This window comes from Electrophorus electricus, chromosome 4, assembly GCF_041902795.1.
Source record: "Electrophorus electricus isolate QZ-2024a chromosome 4, ASM4190279v1, whole genome shotgun sequence".
Lineage (NCBI taxonomy): Eukaryota > Metazoa > Chordata > Actinopteri > Gymnotiformes > Gymnotidae > Electrophorus > Electrophorus electricus.
The window spans coordinates 25,711,160-25,733,803 of NC_137500.1; the positions used below are offsets into that span (position 1 = coordinate 25,711,160).

At 40.4% G+C, this 22,644-nt stretch overlaps 2 protein-coding genes across 6 annotated transcripts in view; both read right to left on the reverse strand.

Moving 5' to 3' along the window:
- The window catches only part of LOC113577132 (protocadherin gamma-A11-like), a 119,671-nt gene that overhangs the window by 73,655 nt on the left and 23,372 nt on the right, over positions 1 to 22,644 (reverse strand). The window contains exon 1 of one of the 5 annotated variants that reach the window (XM_081712936.1): positions 9,117 to 11,534. The exons of 3 other annotated variants lie outside the window; for them this stretch is intronic. In XM_081712936.1, coding sequence (XP_081569062.1) covers positions 9,117 to 11,519 — 2,403 coding nt within the window. In that variant the 5' untranslated portion in view covers positions 11,520 to 11,534. Of the gene's footprint in view, positions 1 to 8; positions 2,562 to 9,116; positions 11,535 to 22,644 lie in introns of those variants that run through there. One more of the 5 variants, XM_035521441.2, reaches the window with a different exon arrangement.
- Positions 15,032 to 17,587, reverse strand: LOC145657602 (protocadherin gamma-A12-like). Its single transcript, XM_081713823.1, has one exon. It carries the CDS (start codon positions 17,444 to 17,446, stop codon positions 15,032 to 15,034), a length of 2,415 nt encoding a protein of 804 aa, XP_081569949.1. The 5' UTR covers positions 17,447 to 17,587.

The following is a 22,644-nucleotide window of genomic DNA, read 5'->3' on the forward strand; positions in this document are numbered from 1 at the left end:
TAACTCACCAGGGTGCTGCTTGTGTCTGTGCCGTCAATGCATCGCGCCTCCTTTGGAAGAGTGTCTGGTCCGACATATCTAACATCACTTTTTCTGGAATCAGTGGTTCTGTAGGCTTCATAATTATACGCGTGCTGTAGAGTTCCGGTCCCCACGGAGTCAGCGTAACGCGGTGGGTAGTACGGTATAACCGGAAGTTTGGACTGATAATAAGTGCGATACTGTCTCCATCTGTAGATTTTAACAGATATTATAACAACTAAACAAGTAACGAAAAGAAACGACACTACAGCCAAAGCTAAGACTAAATAAAAAGTCAAGCTGTCATCGTATTCCTTGTCGTGCGTAAAGTCGGTGAACTCCGAGAGCACTTCAGGGAAGCTGTCCGCCACCGCCACGTTAATATTGACTGTAGCTGAACGAGAGGGCTGTCCGTTGTCCTCCACTACAACAGTGAGCTTCTGTTTCACAGCATCTTTATCGGTGACTTGGCGTACAGTTCTTATTTCTCCATTCTGTAAGCCAACTTCAAACAGCGCCCTGTCTGTCGCTTTCTGCAGTTTATACGAGAGCCAGGCATTCTGTCCGGAGTCCACATCAACAGCCACCACTTTAGTGACAAGATAGCCCACATCTGCTGAACGGGGGACTATTTCAGCCACCAGAGAGCCACCGGTTTGTACAGGATACAGAACCTGAGGTGCGTTGTCATTCTGATCCTGGATGTTTATGAAGACAGTTGCATTACTGCTGAGAGGCGGTGATCCCCCATCCTGAGCTCGAACTTGTATTTTAAACTCTTTAATCTGCTCATAGTCAAACGAGCGAACTGCATGAAGTACCCCATTGTCTGAATTAATAGAGAAATACGTCGAAGCAGGCGAACCACTAACGTCACTTTCAACGAGATAATAAGCGACGCGTGCATTTTGTCCTTTATCAGCATCTGTAGCTTGGAGAGTGAATACTGAAACACCCGGAGAGTTATTTTCTATGATTCGTGACCTATATTCACTTTTACTAAATGACGGGGCATTGTCGTTGACATCTGTGATTTCTAGAAAAACATTTTTAGTGGTGGACAACGACGGAGTACCCTCGTCAGAGGCAGTTATCGTCAAGTTAAAACTAGGGAATTTTTCTCGATCTAGTGCCGCATCGGTGATCAAAGTGTAATATTTCCGCGAAGATGATTTTATCGCAAACGGAACATTTCGGTCAATATATAATTGAACCTTCCCGTTCTTACCGGAGTCAACATCTTGTACACTTATCAAAGCTACCGCTGTACTGGGAGGAGAATCCTCTTGTATTTTACCGGAGAAGGATGTCATGGTAATAACAGGCGCGTTGTCATTCACATCCAAAACATCTATAACTAGTTTAGCCGTACCTGCGAGACCGCCAGAGTCCTTTGCTTGCAAATTAATTTCATAATGCTGAATCACTTCAAAATCTAGATGATCAGCAAGTTTTATTTCACCAGTTTTCGCATTCACATGGAAAACCTGCTGCGCATCATCCACATTTGTAAATGAATACGTCACATTACCATTGTGACCTTGATCCTCATCGGTGGCGCTGATTTTAGTAATGAGCGTGCCTACTGCTGCATCCTCTAGCACGCTCGCTTTGTACAACGATTCTGTAAATGCGGGCACGTTATCGTTCACATCGAGGACGCTAATATGCACTGTAACGGTTCCAGATCGCGGCGGGTTCCCGCCGTCTACAGCTGTTAATATTAGAGAATACTCGCTGTGTTTTTCTCGGTCTAGTGGAGTCTGTAATACCATTTCTGCGTATTTGCTGCCGTCAGATCGACTGTGCTCCCTCAGTGCGAAATTATCCGTAGGCTTTAAACTGTAACTTTGCAGAGAGTTCAAACCTACGTCGGGATCAGCCGCAGTATCCAGAAGGAAAACAGTGCCTATTGGTGCGGACTCGCTAGTTTCAAGATGAATTTCTTTTTTGGAAAACGCTGGTGCGTGATCATTTATATCTTCAATTTCGACTGTAACGGAGAAGAACTCAAGAGGATTTTCAAGCAAAATCTCAAGACCGAAGCTGCACGGTGATTTCTGACCACAGAGCTTCTCCCTGTCTATCCGTTCCTTCACTACCAAATGGCCTTTGTTACGATTTAGCTCAACGTACTGCTTACTGTCGTCAATAACGAGACGCGCCCAGCCCGATACCAACCTTTTCACATCTAATCCCAGGTCTTTCGTTACGTCTCCAATAAACACACCAGGTTTCATCTCTTCCGGTATGGAATAACGAATTTGTCCCCTTGCTGCGGCTATTAGACAAAAAAGAAAAATTGCAAATCTGGGTCGCCATTTCAAAGACTGGCCTGTTTTCAATACGTTTTCTCCTTCGATACTCCACATGATATCCACTGCGCGGTCCACATATGTTAAACGTCGCAACGTGTTTCTCTTCAGAACGGTCGAGGCATAAAACTGACGTGTTCGACGTTTCCAGACTTATTTTACGGAGAAGTGCGTGTCTGTGTTTGTACACTCCGCCTAAATTGTGGAGACTGTCTGTACGCGCTGTCTCTATCTCCTTTGTGACGCACGGTCCTTTTGAAGCAAAAGCACAAAGCAGAGAATCGTCTCCTGAAGGCAACAGCACCACTTAGAGTCGACGAGCAGTAGGAGACCTACAGTAACACGACAATGTCTGAACACTGACAATAAAAAATCATTGAGGCTTAACCAGCTCTGTATGTTGGTATAACACTCGTTCTACCACTTGACAATGACTCCTTGTGCTATGACCAGGCCTTGTCCATCATAAGCATTCCATTCTCAAAGACTGTCTCAAATTATTACAACATAGTGCACTGTGACCCACTGAGTATTACCAGATGAAGAGACTCCATCATAAAAATACAGGTCTGGGTGATAAATACAAATGCTACAATTGGATGGCTCTTATTAGCCTGAAGAAAAGCAGAGAAATACAAACGTACTAAAGTGAACTAAACTGTGATCCCTCACAGGAAAAAATATCCTTAGTACACTCAACACAATGAGTGTACTATGGGTCTTGTGTACTATGGGTCTTGCTCCAAGATTGTTACAGAAACACCCAAACAGGTAAGTGAGGTGCAAGTTTGGTCAAAGACAGATAATAAACTAAGGTTTGTATTAATAAAACATAAGACAGATCAGCATTTCAATTTCTGCATAATATTCTTGCAGTGCAGTGAATATATTTAGTCAGTGTCAGTGTGTGAGTGGGTGCGTGTATGTGTATGTTTGTGTGTGTGCACGTGTTTGTGCATGAATGTGTATATACATTTTTGTGTGAAGGTTAAGGCCTTTTAATAGCACATAAATTGGGTTAAGAACCCCTGGTGTAAAAACATTCACATAATATAATGCAAAACAATGAGCGTCTCTAAATCCCCCCCTGCCCCAGTTCCATTCCACACATATATGTGCCATGGAAGTAGAAAACTCTTTTCCTTGCTCTGCTCAGCTACCACAAGATGGAGTAAGAATACAGTCAAATCACAGCTCATGTGTTGTACAGCAGTGCATCAGTCCATCAGTGCACCCCTTGTGTTTGGATATGAGAAAACCCATCACTAAGAGGCATTTGGGTTGTCTGGTATGTCTGTTAGCACTGTGAGAATTGAGTGTCCTGAACAATAGTGCTCAACTCTATTTTTAAATCACTAAGTGTATTCTTGAGTGAAATTTACTCAAATTCCACAATAACTTTGACCTCTAATAATGCTATTTCTGACTGTTTCTTAAAGAAATCAGTACTTATCTTTGGAAGTGTCTTTTTGCAAAATAAACAATATTTTAATGATGAACAGTGTGACAGACATACATGACTAAACCCTTAAAATCCAAGAATCTGGCACTGGATCCAGAATCTAATTTTTCACTCATGTAACTATGCACCTTTTATATTCGTTTCAATGCAGTCACTAAATAATTCACAGTAATTGCTGCATTACACTTTGTCAGATTAATAACTGAGTAACATTCTGGGACATTATGAGGGAAAGCTAAAAATATATGGTTTATGAATCACTATTCTTGCAATTTCAATATATAAACTAACATAAAAAGTATGTGTCTAAGAAAGGAGACAATTGTCTCTTACCTGTTGGAGAATGGCCCCATTTTCATTCACCATGAAAAAGCAGTCCAAGAAGAGAAGAAAAAGGTTGAAATAATTAGAATAACAGCTAACATAAAAACACCAGTTCAATGAACATAGGAATTCCCAAAACAAAGATAGCAATGCCGCTTTTGTAGAAGAATGTTAAAGTGGGAAGCAGCAAGCAGAGTTACACCAGAATATTTGTATTCCATGGTGACACATGACATCACAATTAAAGTAGCATCATAATACATAAAAACTCATTCCTGTAGTGTTAGTGAGCGCCTGCTTTCTCTAACATTTTAACAAGCATGAGAACTGCAGGCTGTTATGTGATGTGTATTTAACACTAGCAAGCCTTCAGTATGAATATGAATAGTACTAAAGTACTACACTTCAGCAATACAAAGCATGTAATGGTGGTGAGAGTCTAGCGACTTAGTGGAAATTGCTTTTGTCAAATTACTGAACTGAAATGAAGTCCCTGAACTTGACTGACACACTGGAAATGTCAGACATGTTGAGAGCAAAGAACGCATGATTTGATAGTAGATGAAATAAGAGTAATATATATGCTTGGCTCATTTCAGCATCATATATTTTGGAATTAATTTTTTTTCAGAATATATCATATTAAATGAGAGGGTCTGCAGTAGGAAGCAGATTAAAACCATGAACTATTTGAATTAAAACTCCCAAAGAAACAGTTTTTGGTGGCTAGAACATCAGATATACTGTAGCCTCAAAAAAGCACCTGAATACTGAGCCAACACTTACCAAAACATCGATAAACAATACAGCATACACAATATACCTTTTAGCAGTGTGATGAACAATGAGGAAAAAATACTTCAAGCAGGACATTTAAACACTGTTACATCCTGTTTATCCTTATTAGATAATAGGAGCTGGACTCAGAAAATGCATTATGTTTATTTGCAAATATCTATAGATACTCAATGCTTATGTATTCAAAATGCCCAGGTAATACATATTGCAGAGTTATGATCTATAGTCATGAAAAATGTCAGTACTCCATAAGAGATGGTATGGTTAAAGAGCTAAATTTGATCAAATCACTATGATCAATATGATCAAATTATCTGATCAATGCACAATTTCAGTTAATGCACACTATGTTCTAATAAAAAAGGCCAAAGATTCCTGCACAAAATAGCTGCCTTCCTGATAGATTAATGACACAGATGAACTTATTGAGCAAAAGGTTTTATAAAAAATACACAAAATGGAGTGTCTATTAATTTGCATTTTACTTTGAATTCTTAGTGACAGACAGCATGCAACACTCAACACTCACCAGGGGTATGGTCTTCGCAAACAGTTTGAAATGTATACAGGGGTAATGAGGTGTGATTGTGAGCACAGGCCTGTTTTTAAACAAATAACTAAACTAATACGAAAAAGTTCACATTTCAAAAAAATGTAAGAACTTGGTGTATGGTGCATAAAGATTGATATAATTCAGAATAATAGGGCCATGTCACATGCAGCACCACATTAATTATGGGGCTGAGATCGGGAACATTCTGATTCATGTCTGACACATGAATCTGAATGGAAGCTACCCCAGAACAAGGAGGGTGACCACCGTCCACCCCACTGATGGGTAAGAAGTACCCATCAAGCGCCCAATCACGTGCCAGGTTACCTGTGTCCTCTGCAACCGAATAGTGCACAACACTGCATGCACCACCAAACACAACAGCACAGATAAAAGACAGCGCTTTTACACATCACACTGGCAAATGCATCTCAAAGGCAATACTGTGTTATAGACACACTAATGTTAATTCAAATACTAATATATAGACAAATAATATCTGTTTGGAATCTGCACTAAAATTAAGACAATCCTGCCCTGTGGTGTGATACTTTAGACTTAAATTTCTCTCTCTCTTTTTCTAGTAGTAACATACAGAGTCCCCATACATTAGGTCACTCAGCTACTTTCATGCCACAGAACTGAAGAACGCCACCCACAGACAAAGACATGCAGTTTCTGTATGTTCGCTATGTATATTTGTGATGGGAGGAGGCTAAGCAGGATGCGGGGACGAGTCACGCTGAACAGAAACATACGTTTACACACAACGTAGCACACAAGCTAATGGGATTAAACACCAACAACAGTGACACATAAACAAAAGACATTTATACACATATACTAATGACACAATCAGGAGCAGGTGTGAGATACAGGGAGGGCATGGCCACATTGACAAACACACACACGAGGAGACGTTCAGGGGGGAGGGGCCGTACCGTGACAATATTTCTGTATTGAATGTATGAAAAGGTAAATAATGAATGTATGAAAAGGAACTATTTCCTATGTGCTTGGCTCAATTTAAAAATACAAGGAGTAAGAAAAAGGTGAAATGAAAACATGTTAGTAGAAAGAAGAAATGCTGATTGGCACGGAACAGTCCCCCTGCCACTGGTCACATGGTATGGCCTGCCGCGTGCACTGGAAGTCATGTCGTATTGTTTGTAACCACGCCCCTCTGATAGCACACACCTGCACCTGGTTTAATGTTGTGTGTTTGCGTATTTAAACCCCTGTTGGTGTGTGCATCAGTGCTGGTCATTGTTTGTTAGTGTTGCTAGTATTCATGTTAAATGTATATGTTTGTGTTGCCGTCATTGGTGTTCCTGGCAGTGTTATGTGTATTCATGTTAACCGTTTATGTTATGCATTAAGTGTCAATAAACATCTGTCAAAGTCGAGGGAGTCTGTGTGTCCTACGCCACACCCTGCAGCACTTGGGCCGTTACAGAATAACCAACCACCACAGGATGTCAACTCCTTCGACGGGAAATGGACTTTCTACAGGGATGTACCCAAGGACATCCCAAGCTGCTGCCAGGATCTCTGGACCTTGTGGAGAGGACCGCAACCAGTGTTTGCAGCCACTCCGGAGGAGGAGTGGAACACCCCCTAGAATTTCTTGGGGGGGAGAGAGAGAGCCTAGAGCTACCAATCCAGGACCGCGGAGAGCCGAGGGGCTCCACGAGGACCACGGTGAAGGCGGTTTGGTGGAGCCAGCTAGGTCTCTGGCTAGCGAGGGAAAGGCCCAAGGTCTTCCTCTTCCGTGGACACACCAGGAATACTAGATGGGTTCACCCAAAGCCCTAAAGGGGGACTGCCTCTGGGGCACTCCTAGAGCAGTTGTCAAAAGAAGGACCGTTAGGGGGAGTAGCACGTTCAGAGCCGGGGCGGACGTGCACCCCTGCTTGTCCAGTGGGGCCAGGGACATGCCTCCAGCGCCTGCGCTGCTAGCGGGTGCTGCATTACTGTGCCTTGTGTGTGTGTGTGTGTGTGTGTGTGTGTGTGTGTGTGTGTGTAGGCGCATCTGTTTTTATGTATCCGTGCCTTTTGTGTGTCTACGGGTGCATCGTCACGTTGTGTGGAGCTTACCGGACTGCCCTCAGAGAGGCACAAACTCTGCCTTTCTCCCTCCTACTAAAAGGTCTCCCATGTTGGTGGTTCCTAGCCCGCCATGTATTGGGCGGGCACCAGGCATTGCCTTGCTGTGTCTATGTATGTGTATATGGCGGCCTGGGGTTCGCTGTCCTGGAGTTGGACACGTCGGGAGCCGGGCCCGTGGGAGAGGTCACTCGCCACTGGTCACGTGGTACGGCAGTGGAAGTCACATCATATTGTTTGTAACCACGTCCCCATAACACACACCTGTACCTGGTTTAATGTTGTGTGTCTGTGTATTTAAACCCCTGCTGGTGTGTGCGTCAGTGCTGGTCATTGTTTGTTCGTGTTGATAGTCCTACGTGTATACATGTTAAACGTATATGTTCGTGTTGCTGTCGTTAGTGTTCCTGCCAGTGTTACTTGTATTCATGTTAACCATTTGTTGTGTGAGTGCCGTCGTCATAAGCGTGATGTGTCAATAAACATCTGTCAAAGTCAAAGGCCTCTGTGCGGCACTCGGCCCTTTACACTGATAAATCGCAGGAGCAGAAAACACTCCAAACTGTTATATTTTTAAATCCCTATGCACATTTAAATTAGTAATGTCTAAATGGTAAGAACAGTTTTCCTTTTGATTCTTTTAATATTTATTATATGTTGTAGCTAAATGCAAAGATAAGATGTTTACACTAATATTGACTTTTAAGACAACAAATATGCTATGCTAATTTACGTATGCATTAAACTAGCTCAAATTTATGTTGCATCATTTTCATCTCCTAGGAAAACACTCTAATATAAATCACATTACTACCAACTGGAGGTGAATCATTATCTCTGGCTAAAACCAGCGCTTTGAAACGGTTAATCTGTTCATAATCAAAAGACTTCACAGCATGCATAATTTTTCATTTCCGTGTTTCTTTTCCTCTGGAAGTGAATAGCTTGTTTGGGAAGGAAAATGACATCACAGATACAGCGGTGTCAGAACACAACTCACAGCTGAATGTTTCCTCTGTTTTAACAAAAAACACAAGAATACATAGCTATGAATATGCTACGTTTTAGACCTACTTCTAAAAATGCTAAAGCATATTACACACGAGAAAACTGATTTGGCAAGTTAAAATTGACCTAAAATCTCAGTTTTGTTCACAATGGATAGACTCATGAAAAACAATTCCAGGACCATGGACAGCGATAGGAATGCCCTGGATATAAATGGTTAAAGGTAGCAGCCCTTAACTAAATGTTAATTAAAGATAAAAAAGAATAGATTAAAGATACACATTGAATGTGATTTTAAGCAGCATTTATAACCCAGGCCAAAGTACAACTAAAGCACAACTGAAAAGCATCTGGGTGTCTTAAGGACTAGATTATTAGAAAATGTAGTCCATAGTAGATTTAGCACTCACCATGAAACGACAAGACACACACTTCTTAAAAAAGCCGTAATAAAGAAACAAAGTGACAATTACAGCGGGAAGTAAAATAAGATGACGAACGCAAAGTTATACAAAATGTGAGGTCGTACCTGAGTTATATCTCTTTGTTCACCAAGATCATCTGTAACACATTCGGTCTTTTCCCGAGTCAGTTCAGCGGGCAGTGTACTTTCATTATAAGATGTGATGAATTTGAAATCGCTTGTTCGTGAGCCTGTGGTGAGATACGCGTCATAATTGAAGTTGCTACGGAGAGTTCCGGTACCCTCCACATCTGCGTAATTTGGAGGGAGATACGCGCCGGGAATGGTGACAGCTCCATCAAACATTAGTCTGGGCTTCCTCTTGTGACAAAATCTCACGGCCAGGACGGTAATGACGAAGGTGAGGAAGAATGTGGTCACGGTCACGAGTGCGACTGTTAAATACAATGTAAGTCTGGAGTTTGTGTCGTCAAAAGTTATGTCCTTTAGCTCTGGGACTTCAGCTAAATTATCCGAAATAATTAAATACATTACACATGTCGCAGACAAAGAGGGCTGTCCGTTATCGCTAACTGAAACAATGACATTTTGCTTCATGTTATCGGATTCAGATAGATCCCGTTGCATCTTTATTTCACCGCTGTGGACACCGATCGTGAAAAGTCCTTGGTCGGTGGCTTTCACTATATGATAAGAGAGCCACGCATTCTGCCCGCAGTCCGCGTCCACTGCAATCACCTTGGAAACGAGGGAGCCCGCGTGTACTGTTTTAGGCACCATTTCGGTCATAAAAGAGTTTCCGTCCGGAGAGGGATATAATATCTGAGGAGAGTTGTCATTCTCATCCATGATGAAAACGCTCACGGTCACGTTATTGCTCAGAGGAGGAGAACCGTTGTCTCTGGCCAAGACGAGCACTTTAAAACTTTTAAACTGCTCATAATCATAAGACCTCACGGCATGAATAACTCCCGTGTCTCCATTAATGGATAAAAAAGATGTAACCGGAGCTCCATTGACATCAGAGGGAAACAGAGAATAAACTACAGTACCGTTCTGTCTCCAGTCTGGGTCTGTTGCTGCTACTGTACACACAGCGGAGCCTGGTTTGTTATTTTCTTTCACATGAGCGCTGTAAGTCTGCTCCTCAAATACAGGTGGGTTGTCGTTGACATCAGCTACCAACAACTGAATAGTCTTAGCTGAGGACAAAGGCGGAAAGCCCTGGTCAGTAGCAGTGATTGTAATGTCATATTCAGACACCATCTCACGGTCCAGATCACCCGTTATTACCACAGAGTAATAATTTTTAATCGATATCGATGGGACGAGCTTAAAAGGAACGTTTTGTTCAATTGAGCAGCGAAGCTGTCGGTTATTCTCAGAGTCTCTGTCTTGCACGTTAATAATGCCCACCTCTGTACCAGGTAACGCATTTTCAGGGATGGGGCTATTCAAAGACTTAAGTATTATGACTGGTTCGTTATCATTTACATCGGTAATTTCAACCATTACCATTGAATACGACGTTAAACCAGATGCATCCTTTGCTAGTACTCGCAGTTCAAATGTAGACTCTTCCTCGAAATCTATTGGTCCGATGACGGTGATTGTTCCCGTTTTACGGTCGAGCGAAAAAATATTTTTTTCTTCTTCTGAAATGTGACCTAACGCATAAATTACCTCGCCATTTGATCCCTCGTCAGCATCAGTAGCGTTCACTGTAACCAATACAGTACCTACTGGTGAATTTTCAGACAGACTGACTTTATAGACGGACTGACTAAACACTGGAGCGTTATCATTAGCATCCAGTACAGTGACGTGAATGGTGACGGTACCTGATCTCGGTGGAGTCCCACCGTCTACTGCGGTAAGGATTAATGTGACCTCCTGCTGCTGTTCACGATCAAGTTCTTTTTCTAATACCAGCTCACTGTATTTTCCTCCGATATCATTTGTATTTACAGATAAAACAAAGTGATCGTTTCTTTGCAAGCTGTAAGTCTTAACGGAATTTTGCCCATGATCCGCATCGTGAGCTTCCTCCAATAAAAATCGAGCTCCTTTAAAAGTCGATTCTCGTATTTCAATTCTTATTACGTCGTCCTCAAATTTGGGCGAGTTATCGTTTACGTCTTGAACATTTAAGTTGACGCGATGTAATTCCAAAGGATTCTCCAGCATAAGTTCCTGTTTTATAACGCACGAGGCTTTCTTCCCACAAAGCCCCTCTCGGTCAAGTCTTTCCGCTACGGTCAGCTCTCCAGTCATCGGATTAATGTTACAGTACCGTTTTCGGTTCCCTTCAGCATCAATACGAGCCTTGCGCGCTGCCAGGTCTTTAACATCAAGTCCGAGATCCTTGGCTATATTTCCAATTACAGATCCGCGTTTTAGCTCCTCCGGGAATGAATAGTTAATGTCTCCAAAAGCGACATGCACCATGAGACCAAGGAAATAAAAGAACAAGATGAGAGCACTAACGGAGGAACGTATAAAATCCATAGCAGGTGGATTATTCCAGGCAAATTATTAATATAAATCTCATGTAAAACCAAATCCGACTGATATATGCACTTAAATGTAACCAGCAGCAAGTTAGATCCAGTAAACAGTCGCTCTTGACGCCTTAATGTAAAAATGTAGATCTCCGAAAGTGAAATCATGAGGAGGGCGGAGAGATTCCCTCATCTCCAAATGTCTTTGCTGTTGAACAGCGACGCTGCGAGTAACCACGAGAAACTACATTTCATAAAATTTTCATTCTCATATAACGCAGACGTTTCTGATCAAATTCTGTGCTAGACGTCAATTATATGAGAAGGAAAACAAAATTTACTTATGAGACAGTACACAAATGACCTCTTCAAACAAACTGCCAAGTAGAACATGTCTACGTTGAAAATCTATACAGACTCATGGACAACAAGAAGTTTAAATGCAACAGCTTTCAACCATCAATTTATATGCTCTTTAAACAGGAATACACACAGCAGTACATTTAAACACTTCAAAACACAAGTGGATAAGCTTTCAGCGTGCATAAGATTAAAATGGAATAAATAGAAAGATCAGTATATATACATAGATCAGTGTATAGCTGGCTAGATCATTATCAGTGCAATTAATTAATTAGCTTGTTGCAGGACAATTCAGCAATTCAGCAATATCCTCTCCAGGATAAAAATGCCATCCAAAATATTGGAATATTTTTTTTTGTTTAATTAATTAATTAATTAATTAATTAATTAATTAATTAATTAATTAATTTTTAAAAAGTTTTTATTTGTGATCATATTTCCAAAAGACACATTTCTGTTTTATGCAACAGCCATTTAATAGCAAGTCAGACCAAACTGATTGACTCTATATAGATAATAAGTCAAAACCACATTCACATAATCAGGTCCCAGGTTTAGTAGTTATGCAAAAGCAGACAAATCACCAAACTCTATTGGACTCTTGCCCTGCAGGACCAGAGCCGGATGCCACACTAAAACAGATATATTGATGAGTTTTGTGTGAGTTCTACATGAAAATGCACAAACATCATCTTACTGACAGATGCACCGACACCCAGAGCAGCATTTACACAAATTACATCAGCTGAGGCACCTATATCATGAAACCAGTCTGGTATAGCAGATTACTAACCATACAAAAAATCTGGTTTTATTCAGAGTATTTGCAGATAAATGCGGCCAAATGAGCCAATCCATGGAAGATTAATGGTACCTGATTTAAGGTACCTGCTTTATTCATGGGTTTGAATGCCTCTGAGATGCCAGGTTGATTCACAAGAGCTGCTAAATTTCTACTTGTCTATTCATAGTACAGTACAAATCAAGGCTTTAAAGGGTAATGTTCTCAACCTGTTACCTTACAAATTAAAGGGGTGTGGCTCAAATGGAACCTTATGTCAAAACAAGCCACATATAAAATACAGAACTAAATAAACACATATAATCATTATTATTAATGTCACAGACTGCTCCTCCCCCATAAGTCCCGTGGTAAGGCCTGCTGCGTGCAGGGGGATCCACATATGTACTGTGAATATCTGCATTGTAACCACGCCACTTCAGGATTGCACACACATGCACAGGGTTTATTGTTAAGTGTTAATGTGTCTATTTAAACCCCTGTCCGTGTGTGCTCCCTTTGTTGGTCATTGTCGCTGCCAATGTCTCTACGTGAGTAACGTCTGTGTTTGTTTTCACCAGTTCCTGTTTATGTTTATGTGTCTATCGTCAGTGTTAAATGTTAACAATGTTCACCTTTGTGATTGTACGCGAGTGCCACTTGTGCTGTCTGTGTTATATGTCAATAAATGTCATGCACGAACGAGGAGGTCTGTGCGTCCTGCCACTTGGGCCAGCAGCGTTACAATTAACAAATACTACCTAAATGAGCCTGAACTATTTCATCAAGAACAAAAACACTATTTAGACTGAGGGAAAAACACCCCAGATATTCTAGGGGCTCTGGTCTTCAAACACTTCTTGACTAATGAAGAAGCTGAAACAGAATATCCACTTCCTAAGAAAAGGCAAAAAGCTGACCTGTCTTCCATAATCCCCCATGACATCCTCATAATCAAAACCATGATCAGACTTAACACCTACACTGTTAATAGACCCATAAGGGGTCTGTCATCACTCATTTCCATCAATGATGAGAGGTAGGCATCAAGGACACATCACATCCCAGTCAAGACCTCTCCACATTGCTACCATTTGGCAAAGAGAGCATCAAGGTTACTATAAGTCACCAAGAATCAAACTACACATGCCAAAACTTAAAAAAAGGGTGCTTTCAATGTGCTTTCTTGTTGTTTGAATGAATTGAGTGTGCAGAAAAAATTGCATTAGATGCTTTGACAAGTTTCAAATAACAAAAAAAAACCCCACACAAAGCACTTTACAATTTGTGTCACTAACGTTCAGGAGTTTTTAAAAATGTATATCAACTACACAGAATGTAGAAAAGCTGTACAAGGGAATGAGAGAATAACCTCACAGGATCAGATTCAGTGGTGACTTCACCGAGACCCTCTAGTTCATTAAGAGCAGGTGGTACCCTTTTCATATTGAGGTCAGCAGGAAGTGTTACTTCATTGCATGATCTAGCATATTTAAAGTCACTGGTGCAGGAGCCTGTGGTCAGATATGTGTCATAATTGTAGGTGCTGTGAAGAGTTCCTGTACCCTCCACCTCAGTGTAATTTGAAGGGATATATGCATTAGGAATGGCAGCAGCTCCAAACAAATGATCAAATGGCATCATAGAAGCTTGGCCACTTGATTTGAACTGGTTCTGGTTGAAAGATAATGTCTCTGACATTGTATTCATAAAAGAGAGAAAAAACCATCTTTGATTCAGTATAAGAGCTCATCTTCCCTAGCCGATCATTATGAGGACTAGTAAATAGTCACTCTTTCTGCTTTGCCATAGACCTTAGCCATTAATTTAGCCATTAATTGAAAATATACTTTTCAATGTAAAAAAGTATCAATGTATTTTACAATCTAAAGGATGTGTTTGAAATACAAACTGAAGTAAAGTCATTACACCAGAAATAGCAGAGGTGAATTAGGTTTTAAATAAGTAATTCATGTTTTATTAAAATATTATGTAAGAAAGTGATCTGCTAATAGTATTACCAGTAAAACAGTTGAATGATTATGACTGTGATTATAATATGAATTTGGTGACATTTTTGGCGCATCCCTTATTGAAATTTTATGTAGTTTTGAGTAGCAATAGATGAGGATGATCGGTAAGTACCACAGAATAGCACTGCCAGTATATGTTCATCCTCGTGACTGATAGTATGACGAGTTAAAAAACAGACGTGGGTCATTTTAATGTCAACAATTTGTTATTAGAACTCGGTGTAATGAACCATCAATAAAGTTCTCAGGGGCATCATAAATATCTCTGCATGCATTTGTGATTAACAGAAATTAACATCCACCATTATTCCTAAAAAAAGTATGGAGGGAGAAGGATCGCTATCATACCTCTGAAGCAATGTTAGTTCCACCATCAAGCCCTTCAAGATCATTCAAAGATGTCTGAACTTTTTCCTGAGTCAGGTCAGCAGGCAGCATACTTTCATTATAAGATGTGATGAACTTGAAATCACTGGTGCGTGAGCCTGTGGTCAAGTATGTGTCATAATTGAAGTTGCTGTGGAGAGTTCCGGTACCCTCCACCTCTGCGTAATTTGGAGGGAGATACGCGCCGGGAATGGTGACAGCTCCATCAAGCATTAGTTGGGGCTTCCTCCTGTGACAAAACCTCACAGCCAAGATGATGATGATGAAGGTGAGGAACAGAGTGGAAACAGTCACTAGAGCAATGACCAAATAAAAGGTGAGCTTGGAATTGCTTTCGTCATAAGACATGTCTTTCAATTCTGGAATTTCGGCCAGGTTGTCAGAAATAAGTAAACAGACGACACAAGTAGCAGAGAAGGAAGGCTGTCCATTGTCTTTGACGGAAACCACAAGGTTTTGTCTCATGCTGTCTGATTCAGATATGTCCCTCTGTATCCTGATCTCGCCGCTGTGAGCACTGATGGAAAAAAGTCCTGAATCCGTGGCTTTTGCAATGTGATAAGTGAGCCATGCATTTTGGCCAGAGTCTGCATCCACTGCAATCACCTTGGAAACAAGTGACCCTGCCTGTGCTGCCTTGGGTACCATTTCAGTCATGAAGGAGTTTTCTTCTAGTGAGGGATATAATATCTGAGGAGAGTTGTCATTCTCATCCATGATGAAAACGCTCACGGTCACGTTACTGCTCAGAGGAGGAGAACCGTTGTCTCTCGCCAAGACGAGCACTTTAAAACTTTTAAACTGCTCATAATCATAAGACCTCACGGCATGAATAACTCCTGTGTCTCCATTAATGGATAAAAAAGATGTAACCGGAGCTCCATTGACATCAGAGGGAAACAGAGAATAAACTACAGTACCGTTCTGTCTCCAGTCTGGGTCTGTTGCTGCTACTGTACACACAGTGGAGCCTGGTTTGTTATTTTCTTTCACATGAGAGTTGTAAAACTGCTCCTGAAATACAGGTGGGTTGTCGTTGACATCAGCTATTGACAGATTAATTGTTTTAGAGGACGACAAAGGTGGAGAGCCCTCATCAGCTGCAGTGATTGTAATGTTATAATCTGATACCTGTTCACGGTCCAGTTCACTTGCTATCACAAGTGAATAGTAATTCTTCATAGATGGAACAAGTTTAAATGGAACATTCTGCTGAATTGAACAATGGACATTTTGTTTATTTTCATTGTCTCTGTCTTGCACATTAATGATGCCCACTTCTGTGCCTGGAGGCAAATTTTCAGGGACGGGTGTGCGCAGGGATTTCAAAAGTATATCAGGTGTATTGTCATTGACGTCAACAATTTTGATAACAACGCTTGTTTCCGATGAAAGCCCAAACGCATCCTTTCCCTCAACCGCTATTTCATATACTGATGCCTCCTCAAAATCTATCTGTCCACTAACTGTGATTTGGCCATTATCTTGATCCAGTGAGAACAACCTTCTGGCTTTAACCGATATACGACCAAATTCATATGTCACTTTTCCATTTTGTCCTTCGTCAGCATCAGTTGCACTAACTGAAACCACTACAGCACCTTGAAGAGAATTTTCAGGCAGACTAGCTTTATAGACGGACTGACTAAACACTGGAGCGTTATCATTAGCATCCAGTACAGTGACCTGTATAGCTACAGAACCCGATCTCGGTGGAGTCCCGCCATCAATTGCAGTAAGAATTAGTTTGACCTCTTTCTCCTGTTCACGGTCTAGCTCTTTCTCCAACACCAGTTCAGCATACTTTCTGCCATACGTATTTGAGATGACAGACAGAGAAAAATGGTTATTTTTCTCCAACACGTAATGCTGCACAGTATTCTGCCCTATATCAGCATCGTGAGCCTCATTCACGCGGTACCGAGCGCCTTTTATAGCAGATTCGCTTATTTCAAATGCGATCATCTGTTTTGAAAAAAATGGCGTATTATCATTGATATCGTCCACTTGAAATGAAACACGATGAAGCTCCAAAGGCTGCTCTAACATTAACTCAAATTTCAATATACACGAAACCTCGTCGCCACACAGTTCCTCTCTGTCAATCCTTTCTGCTACGGTCAGTTCTCCAGTCTTTAGATTAAGCTCACAATAGCGTTTTCGATCACCTTCAGTATCAATACGGGCGTTACGATCTGACAAACCTTTCACATCGATTCCCAGATCCTTTGCCATATTTCCAATCACGTATCCGCGTTTCATCTCCTCCGGGAAAGAATATTTCACTTCTGCGCTAATGCAGCGCACAAAACGTATAAAGAAACAAAGGCACAACATTAGAACAAAAAGCGAGAAAGGTTTGAACGCCATATCCGTATTCGAGTATATATTAACTGTTATAATATCCACACGCGAAGATGCACTCAAATGTAGAATCCCTTCGTGAAATAAATCAACAAAAGGCCACAAAGACAAGAAAAGTGGGCTTATTCAACGGAGAAAAATCCTTGTGCAAATCACACGAACTACACGTCACATACAAGCAAAATTTCCAAGAAAGCAATGAGAAGATCAGCAAAAAAAATCTATGCAGCTCCGCGTCCGTCTACAGATCTCTCTGGCTATGTTGATCAACAGCGACACTGTGAGTCACAACGTGGGCGCGCATAACAATTAGAAAACATTTAAAAGAGATTTTAGACAGTTATTCTAAAAAGATAAACATATGCGTGGCCATGAATTACGGAGCAATTACCTCATCATGCAGTAACAGACTTTCAAAATAATGCTTAAACTAAAGTCTGTGTAGAGCAGTACGAAGGCAAAAGCAAAACGTATAAAATGTACGTAAAATATTACTTATATCTTCTCCAATAATAAAAAATAATAAATCAATAATAAGAAACAAAAGATACTTTTATGCACATGATAGCAATGATGACTCAGTTTTCAATGGAAAAATAAGCAATATACACCTGTTGAATAATAATAATAATAATAATAATAATAATAATAATAATATATTCAATATCTTTTGAAGAAAGCAGCTTTTAAATTGAAAGCTAGTAAGATTATATTTCACACCTGGAAGGTCCTATTTGACTCATCACTTAGTCCTTTAATAGCACAAAAAGATTTTCAGAGTCAGTTCAGCAAGCAGTGTGCCCTCATTATAAGAGCTAATAAACTTAAAATCATTAATGTGTTCCACTGAGGCATTATATAGAGGGATATATGCGCTCGGAATGGAAATAGCTCCATCAAACAACAGTCCGGGCTTTCTCCTGTAACAAAACCTCATGGCCAAGAAAAACGTGGAAATGGCCACTAGGGGAGTAATTACATAAAAGATGAGCTTGTAACTGCTCTCATCACAAGACGTCTTTCAGTTGTGCAACTTCAAGCAAGTTATTCAAAGTAATTAAAAAAAACATGCATGTTTGCAGAGAAAGAGGGCTGTCAGTTATCTTTCAAAGAAACAGTAAGATGCTGCTTCTTGCTGTCAGATTTAGAAATTTGCAGTGTGTTCCAGTCTCTCCATTGGGGACACTAAGAGTGAAATGATCCAGATCTGTTGCTTTCACAATATAAAATGAAAACCATCAATTCTGCCCAGAGTCTGCATAGTGATTACCTTGGAGACCAGTGAACTTGCCTGTAAAACTTTTCTCACCATTTTAGCTATTAACGGCTTTTCTTCTATAAAGTCTGGTGGGAGTCTTCGTTCTCATTCAAGATGAAAACACTCACAAATGCATTAGTGCTGTGTGGAGGTGAACCGTAATCTCCAAGACCAGCACTTTGGCACTTCTAATCTGCACATATTCAAAATGATGGTAAAGGGGTCTCTGCTGTGTCTTTTGTTATATACAAATTAAGTTACTGGTGAGCCAATTAACATCAGAGAATAAAGTACAGTACCATTCTTCCTCTAGTCAAGATCTGTTGCAATCATAAGAGTCTAGTTTGTTATTTTCATTTACATGTGCACTGTATGTAAACTCCTCAAATATGGGTGGGTTCCCATTTAACTACATCAGCTACAGACACCTGAATGACCTTAGTGGAGGACAAAGGTGGAGAGCAGTAGCAGTAGCAGAGATGTTGATGTTTAGCAAAGCATAATAATTTAAATTGGGTATTTTTCTGAATGGAGCAGCAGACATGTCATCCATTTCCCCCAGAACCTCTGTACCCTCAATGTGCCCTCAATGTGCCCTCAGGGATGGATGGTCTCGGGGATGGACTCGGGGATGGACTCGGGGATGGACTCGGGGATGTACTCGGGGATGGTTTATTCAGAGCTTTGCGATTATTACAGGTGCGTTGTTATTGATTTCTGCAACCCGTATAGAAACTTTTGTTTTGGACTTAAGAACACAGGTATCAACTGGTTTAATGCACATTTTAAATGCACGATCTACTTGAGCTTTTCTAAGAGCCACAACCCTAAAACGTGATGAAGAATGGAACAATGTACAGTACCAGTCTACATATGTATAATTACCAATACCAGTCTTAGTCTCCATATCTCTGCCCTTCTCTCCTATGATCGGATTTCCAAAGGGTGGAAATGAAAAGATGTTACGCGATGTTTCTGCTGAACAGCAAAAATGAGTTGCAAAAAGAAATCGCACTACTTCATTTTAAATTCAGACCAATTCCAGTTAAGTTGGCCCTTTTGTTGCATTAGTGAGACAAAGAACATTATTCTATTTCTTTAAAAAATGTTTTCCTAAATATTATGACTTGAACAACAAAACAGGCAGCGATCGTCTTAAACCTACATTTAGCAGTGCTCCACATTTCACAGATTTCAGACAAATTCTATTGAATGAAATGATTATGCTAAAGCAACGTCAGCACCACGGACAGCAACAAGCTTGTTGCTCCCATTCTTACATGTGGCGGGACCCGCTCTATGGAGCAAATACTGGTTCATTAGAAGACTACAAAAAAATCTGATTCATCTAATGGGAGCTGCATTCTACAGAAAACAAAATGTTAAAAAATAAATAACTTTCAGAAATACTGGTAAATATTCTTTGCTTTTATATGATCTTATAAATAAATATATAAACAAACAAACAAACAATTAGGTAAATGTGCTTAAGCAAGTTGGGGAAGATTAAGAAAAAATACAAGTCAGGAGCCTAGGACTCAAAATGGGCTTTTTAGATTCATGGACCACAAAGGAAGAGACTATAAAATACATAAAACACCTACATTTATATGGAGAAATTAAGAAATATCAGTTCTCACTTTAAATCCTATTGATTAGTTTATCACTTGATTATACCATCACTTTGCACTTTATTCAGCAACAGAAAACCTTGTGTTAAATTTACGCCCATGTTGTTCTCCAAATTTCTCCCAGCAGATGCTATTCAGAACAACTACCTGAACAATTAATAAATGCTGTATGAGTTCAATTAGTACTCAGTTCCATTTTGTGAGAAAACTGGTTAATGTTCAGCCAAGTTGAATTCAATATAACATATTACATTAAAACAATACCTCTCTGTTAGCAAACAGACTTAATTACTTGTGGTCAGGAATGATTGTTGAGTTGTTTGTTTGAACGCCGAGCTTGGCAACTTAATTGCAAACGTTTCATCTCCATTTCATGGGAGGTGGTCTAGTTTAGGATTGTTTGATTGGCTGATTGAGCGCAGTTGTTGCCTTGACATATGGGCAGATTGGTAGAGGAAATACTGTTGCGCTCCCCACAGCGCAAATAGGCAGCCTACAACGCAACAGAATTTCCACCCACCACACACAAAACTTGAATAACAATGCTAACGCTGCATTACATCACCCAAAAAAACTCTATTTAAAGGCGAGCACTCGGACCGACCAATGCAGTTCAATCTGCGCTGATGATGTCTTCACAAATGGAGATAAAACGTTTGAAATAAAATTGCCAAGCTTGGCGCTCAAACGAACAACTCAGTTATCAACCTGGGCTACAATATTTCAACACATCTCTAGAAATGATTGTTTATGATAGGTTCCAGTCTGTGGTACTGATGTATTATTTTGCACAGAATGTTCCTATAAATTTATGTCTGATAGACCTCTGAACTTGAAAACAACACATATATTTACTCCTCAATCAATAATACTGGGTGAACATGAAAAAGAAAGTGAGACCAAATGAGTTCTGAGTTACTGGATCCTTAAAAAAGTGATCACAAATTAAGAGGGCAATACACTGATGACGTGACCCACTGATCCTGCCTCGATAATCTATAATAAGGTATTCAATGCAGATCACAGTGCATAATAAAGACAAGCAATGCAAATCTTTGAAAAAAAATCTCAAAAATTTTTTTTTATCACACCAATAAAATTGTAACTATTATCAAAATACTTTTTTTTTTTTCTGAAGCAAACATATGGATGAAATATTGTATAACATTCACAGTCAATAATAGAAAACATCTCATACCTGGGTAGAATCTATTGCCTCCACACTAAATGCTTTGCCACTATCGATCTGGGCATTAGTCAGAATCAAATCAACTGACATCGGATCTTCATTGTAGGAACTGACAAACTTGAAATCACTGGTTCTGTCACTTTCACAATGTTGGACGACAGCCATGCGTTCTGCCCAGAGTCCACGCCCACAGCAATCACCTTCGAGATGATTGAACCTGACTGCGCCACTTTAGGTACCATCATGGTCATAAAAGAGTTTCTGTCTGGAGAGGGATATAATATCTGAGGAGAGTTGTCATTCTCATCCATGATGAAAATGCTCACGGTCACGTTACTGCTCAGAGGAGGAGAACTGTTGTCTCTGGCTAAGACGAGCACTTTAAAACTTCTAAACTGCTCATAATCAAAAGACCTCACGGCATGAATAACTCCCGTGTCTCCATTAATGGATAAAAAAGATGTAACCGGAGCTCCATTGACATCAGAGAATAATGTCTGTTGCTGCTACTGTACACACAGCGGAGCCTGGTTCGTTATTTTCTTTCACATGAGCGCTGTAAATATGCTCCTGAAATACAGGTGGGTTGTCGTTGACATCAGCTATTGACAGATGAATTGTTTTAGAGGACGACAAAGGTGGAGAGCCCTCATCAACTGCGGTGACTGTAATGTTATAATCAGACACTAGCTCTCGGTCCAAGTCACTGACCGTCACTAGAGAGTAATAGCTTTTGAGCGATGGGATGAGTTTAAAAGGAACATTTTGCTGAATTTTGCACTGGACCTGTCTATTATTCTCAGAGTCTCCGTCCTGCACATTAATGATGCCCACCTCTGTGCCTGGTTGGGCATTCTCAGGAAGCGGACTCTTCAAAGATTTGAGCACTATTACAGGAGCATTGTCATTTACATCTGTAATTTCTATAATTACTTTGGAGTATGAGGTTAGACCTGCACCATCTTTTGCCAGTACTCTTAACTCATATAATGACCATCTTCATAATCTATTGGCCCAGTAGTTGTAATTGCTCCCGTTTTACGACTGAGCGAAAATAATTTCTTACCTTCCTCAGAGACGTGGCCTAATGCATACGTGACTTCGCCATTCTGCCCTTCATCTGCGT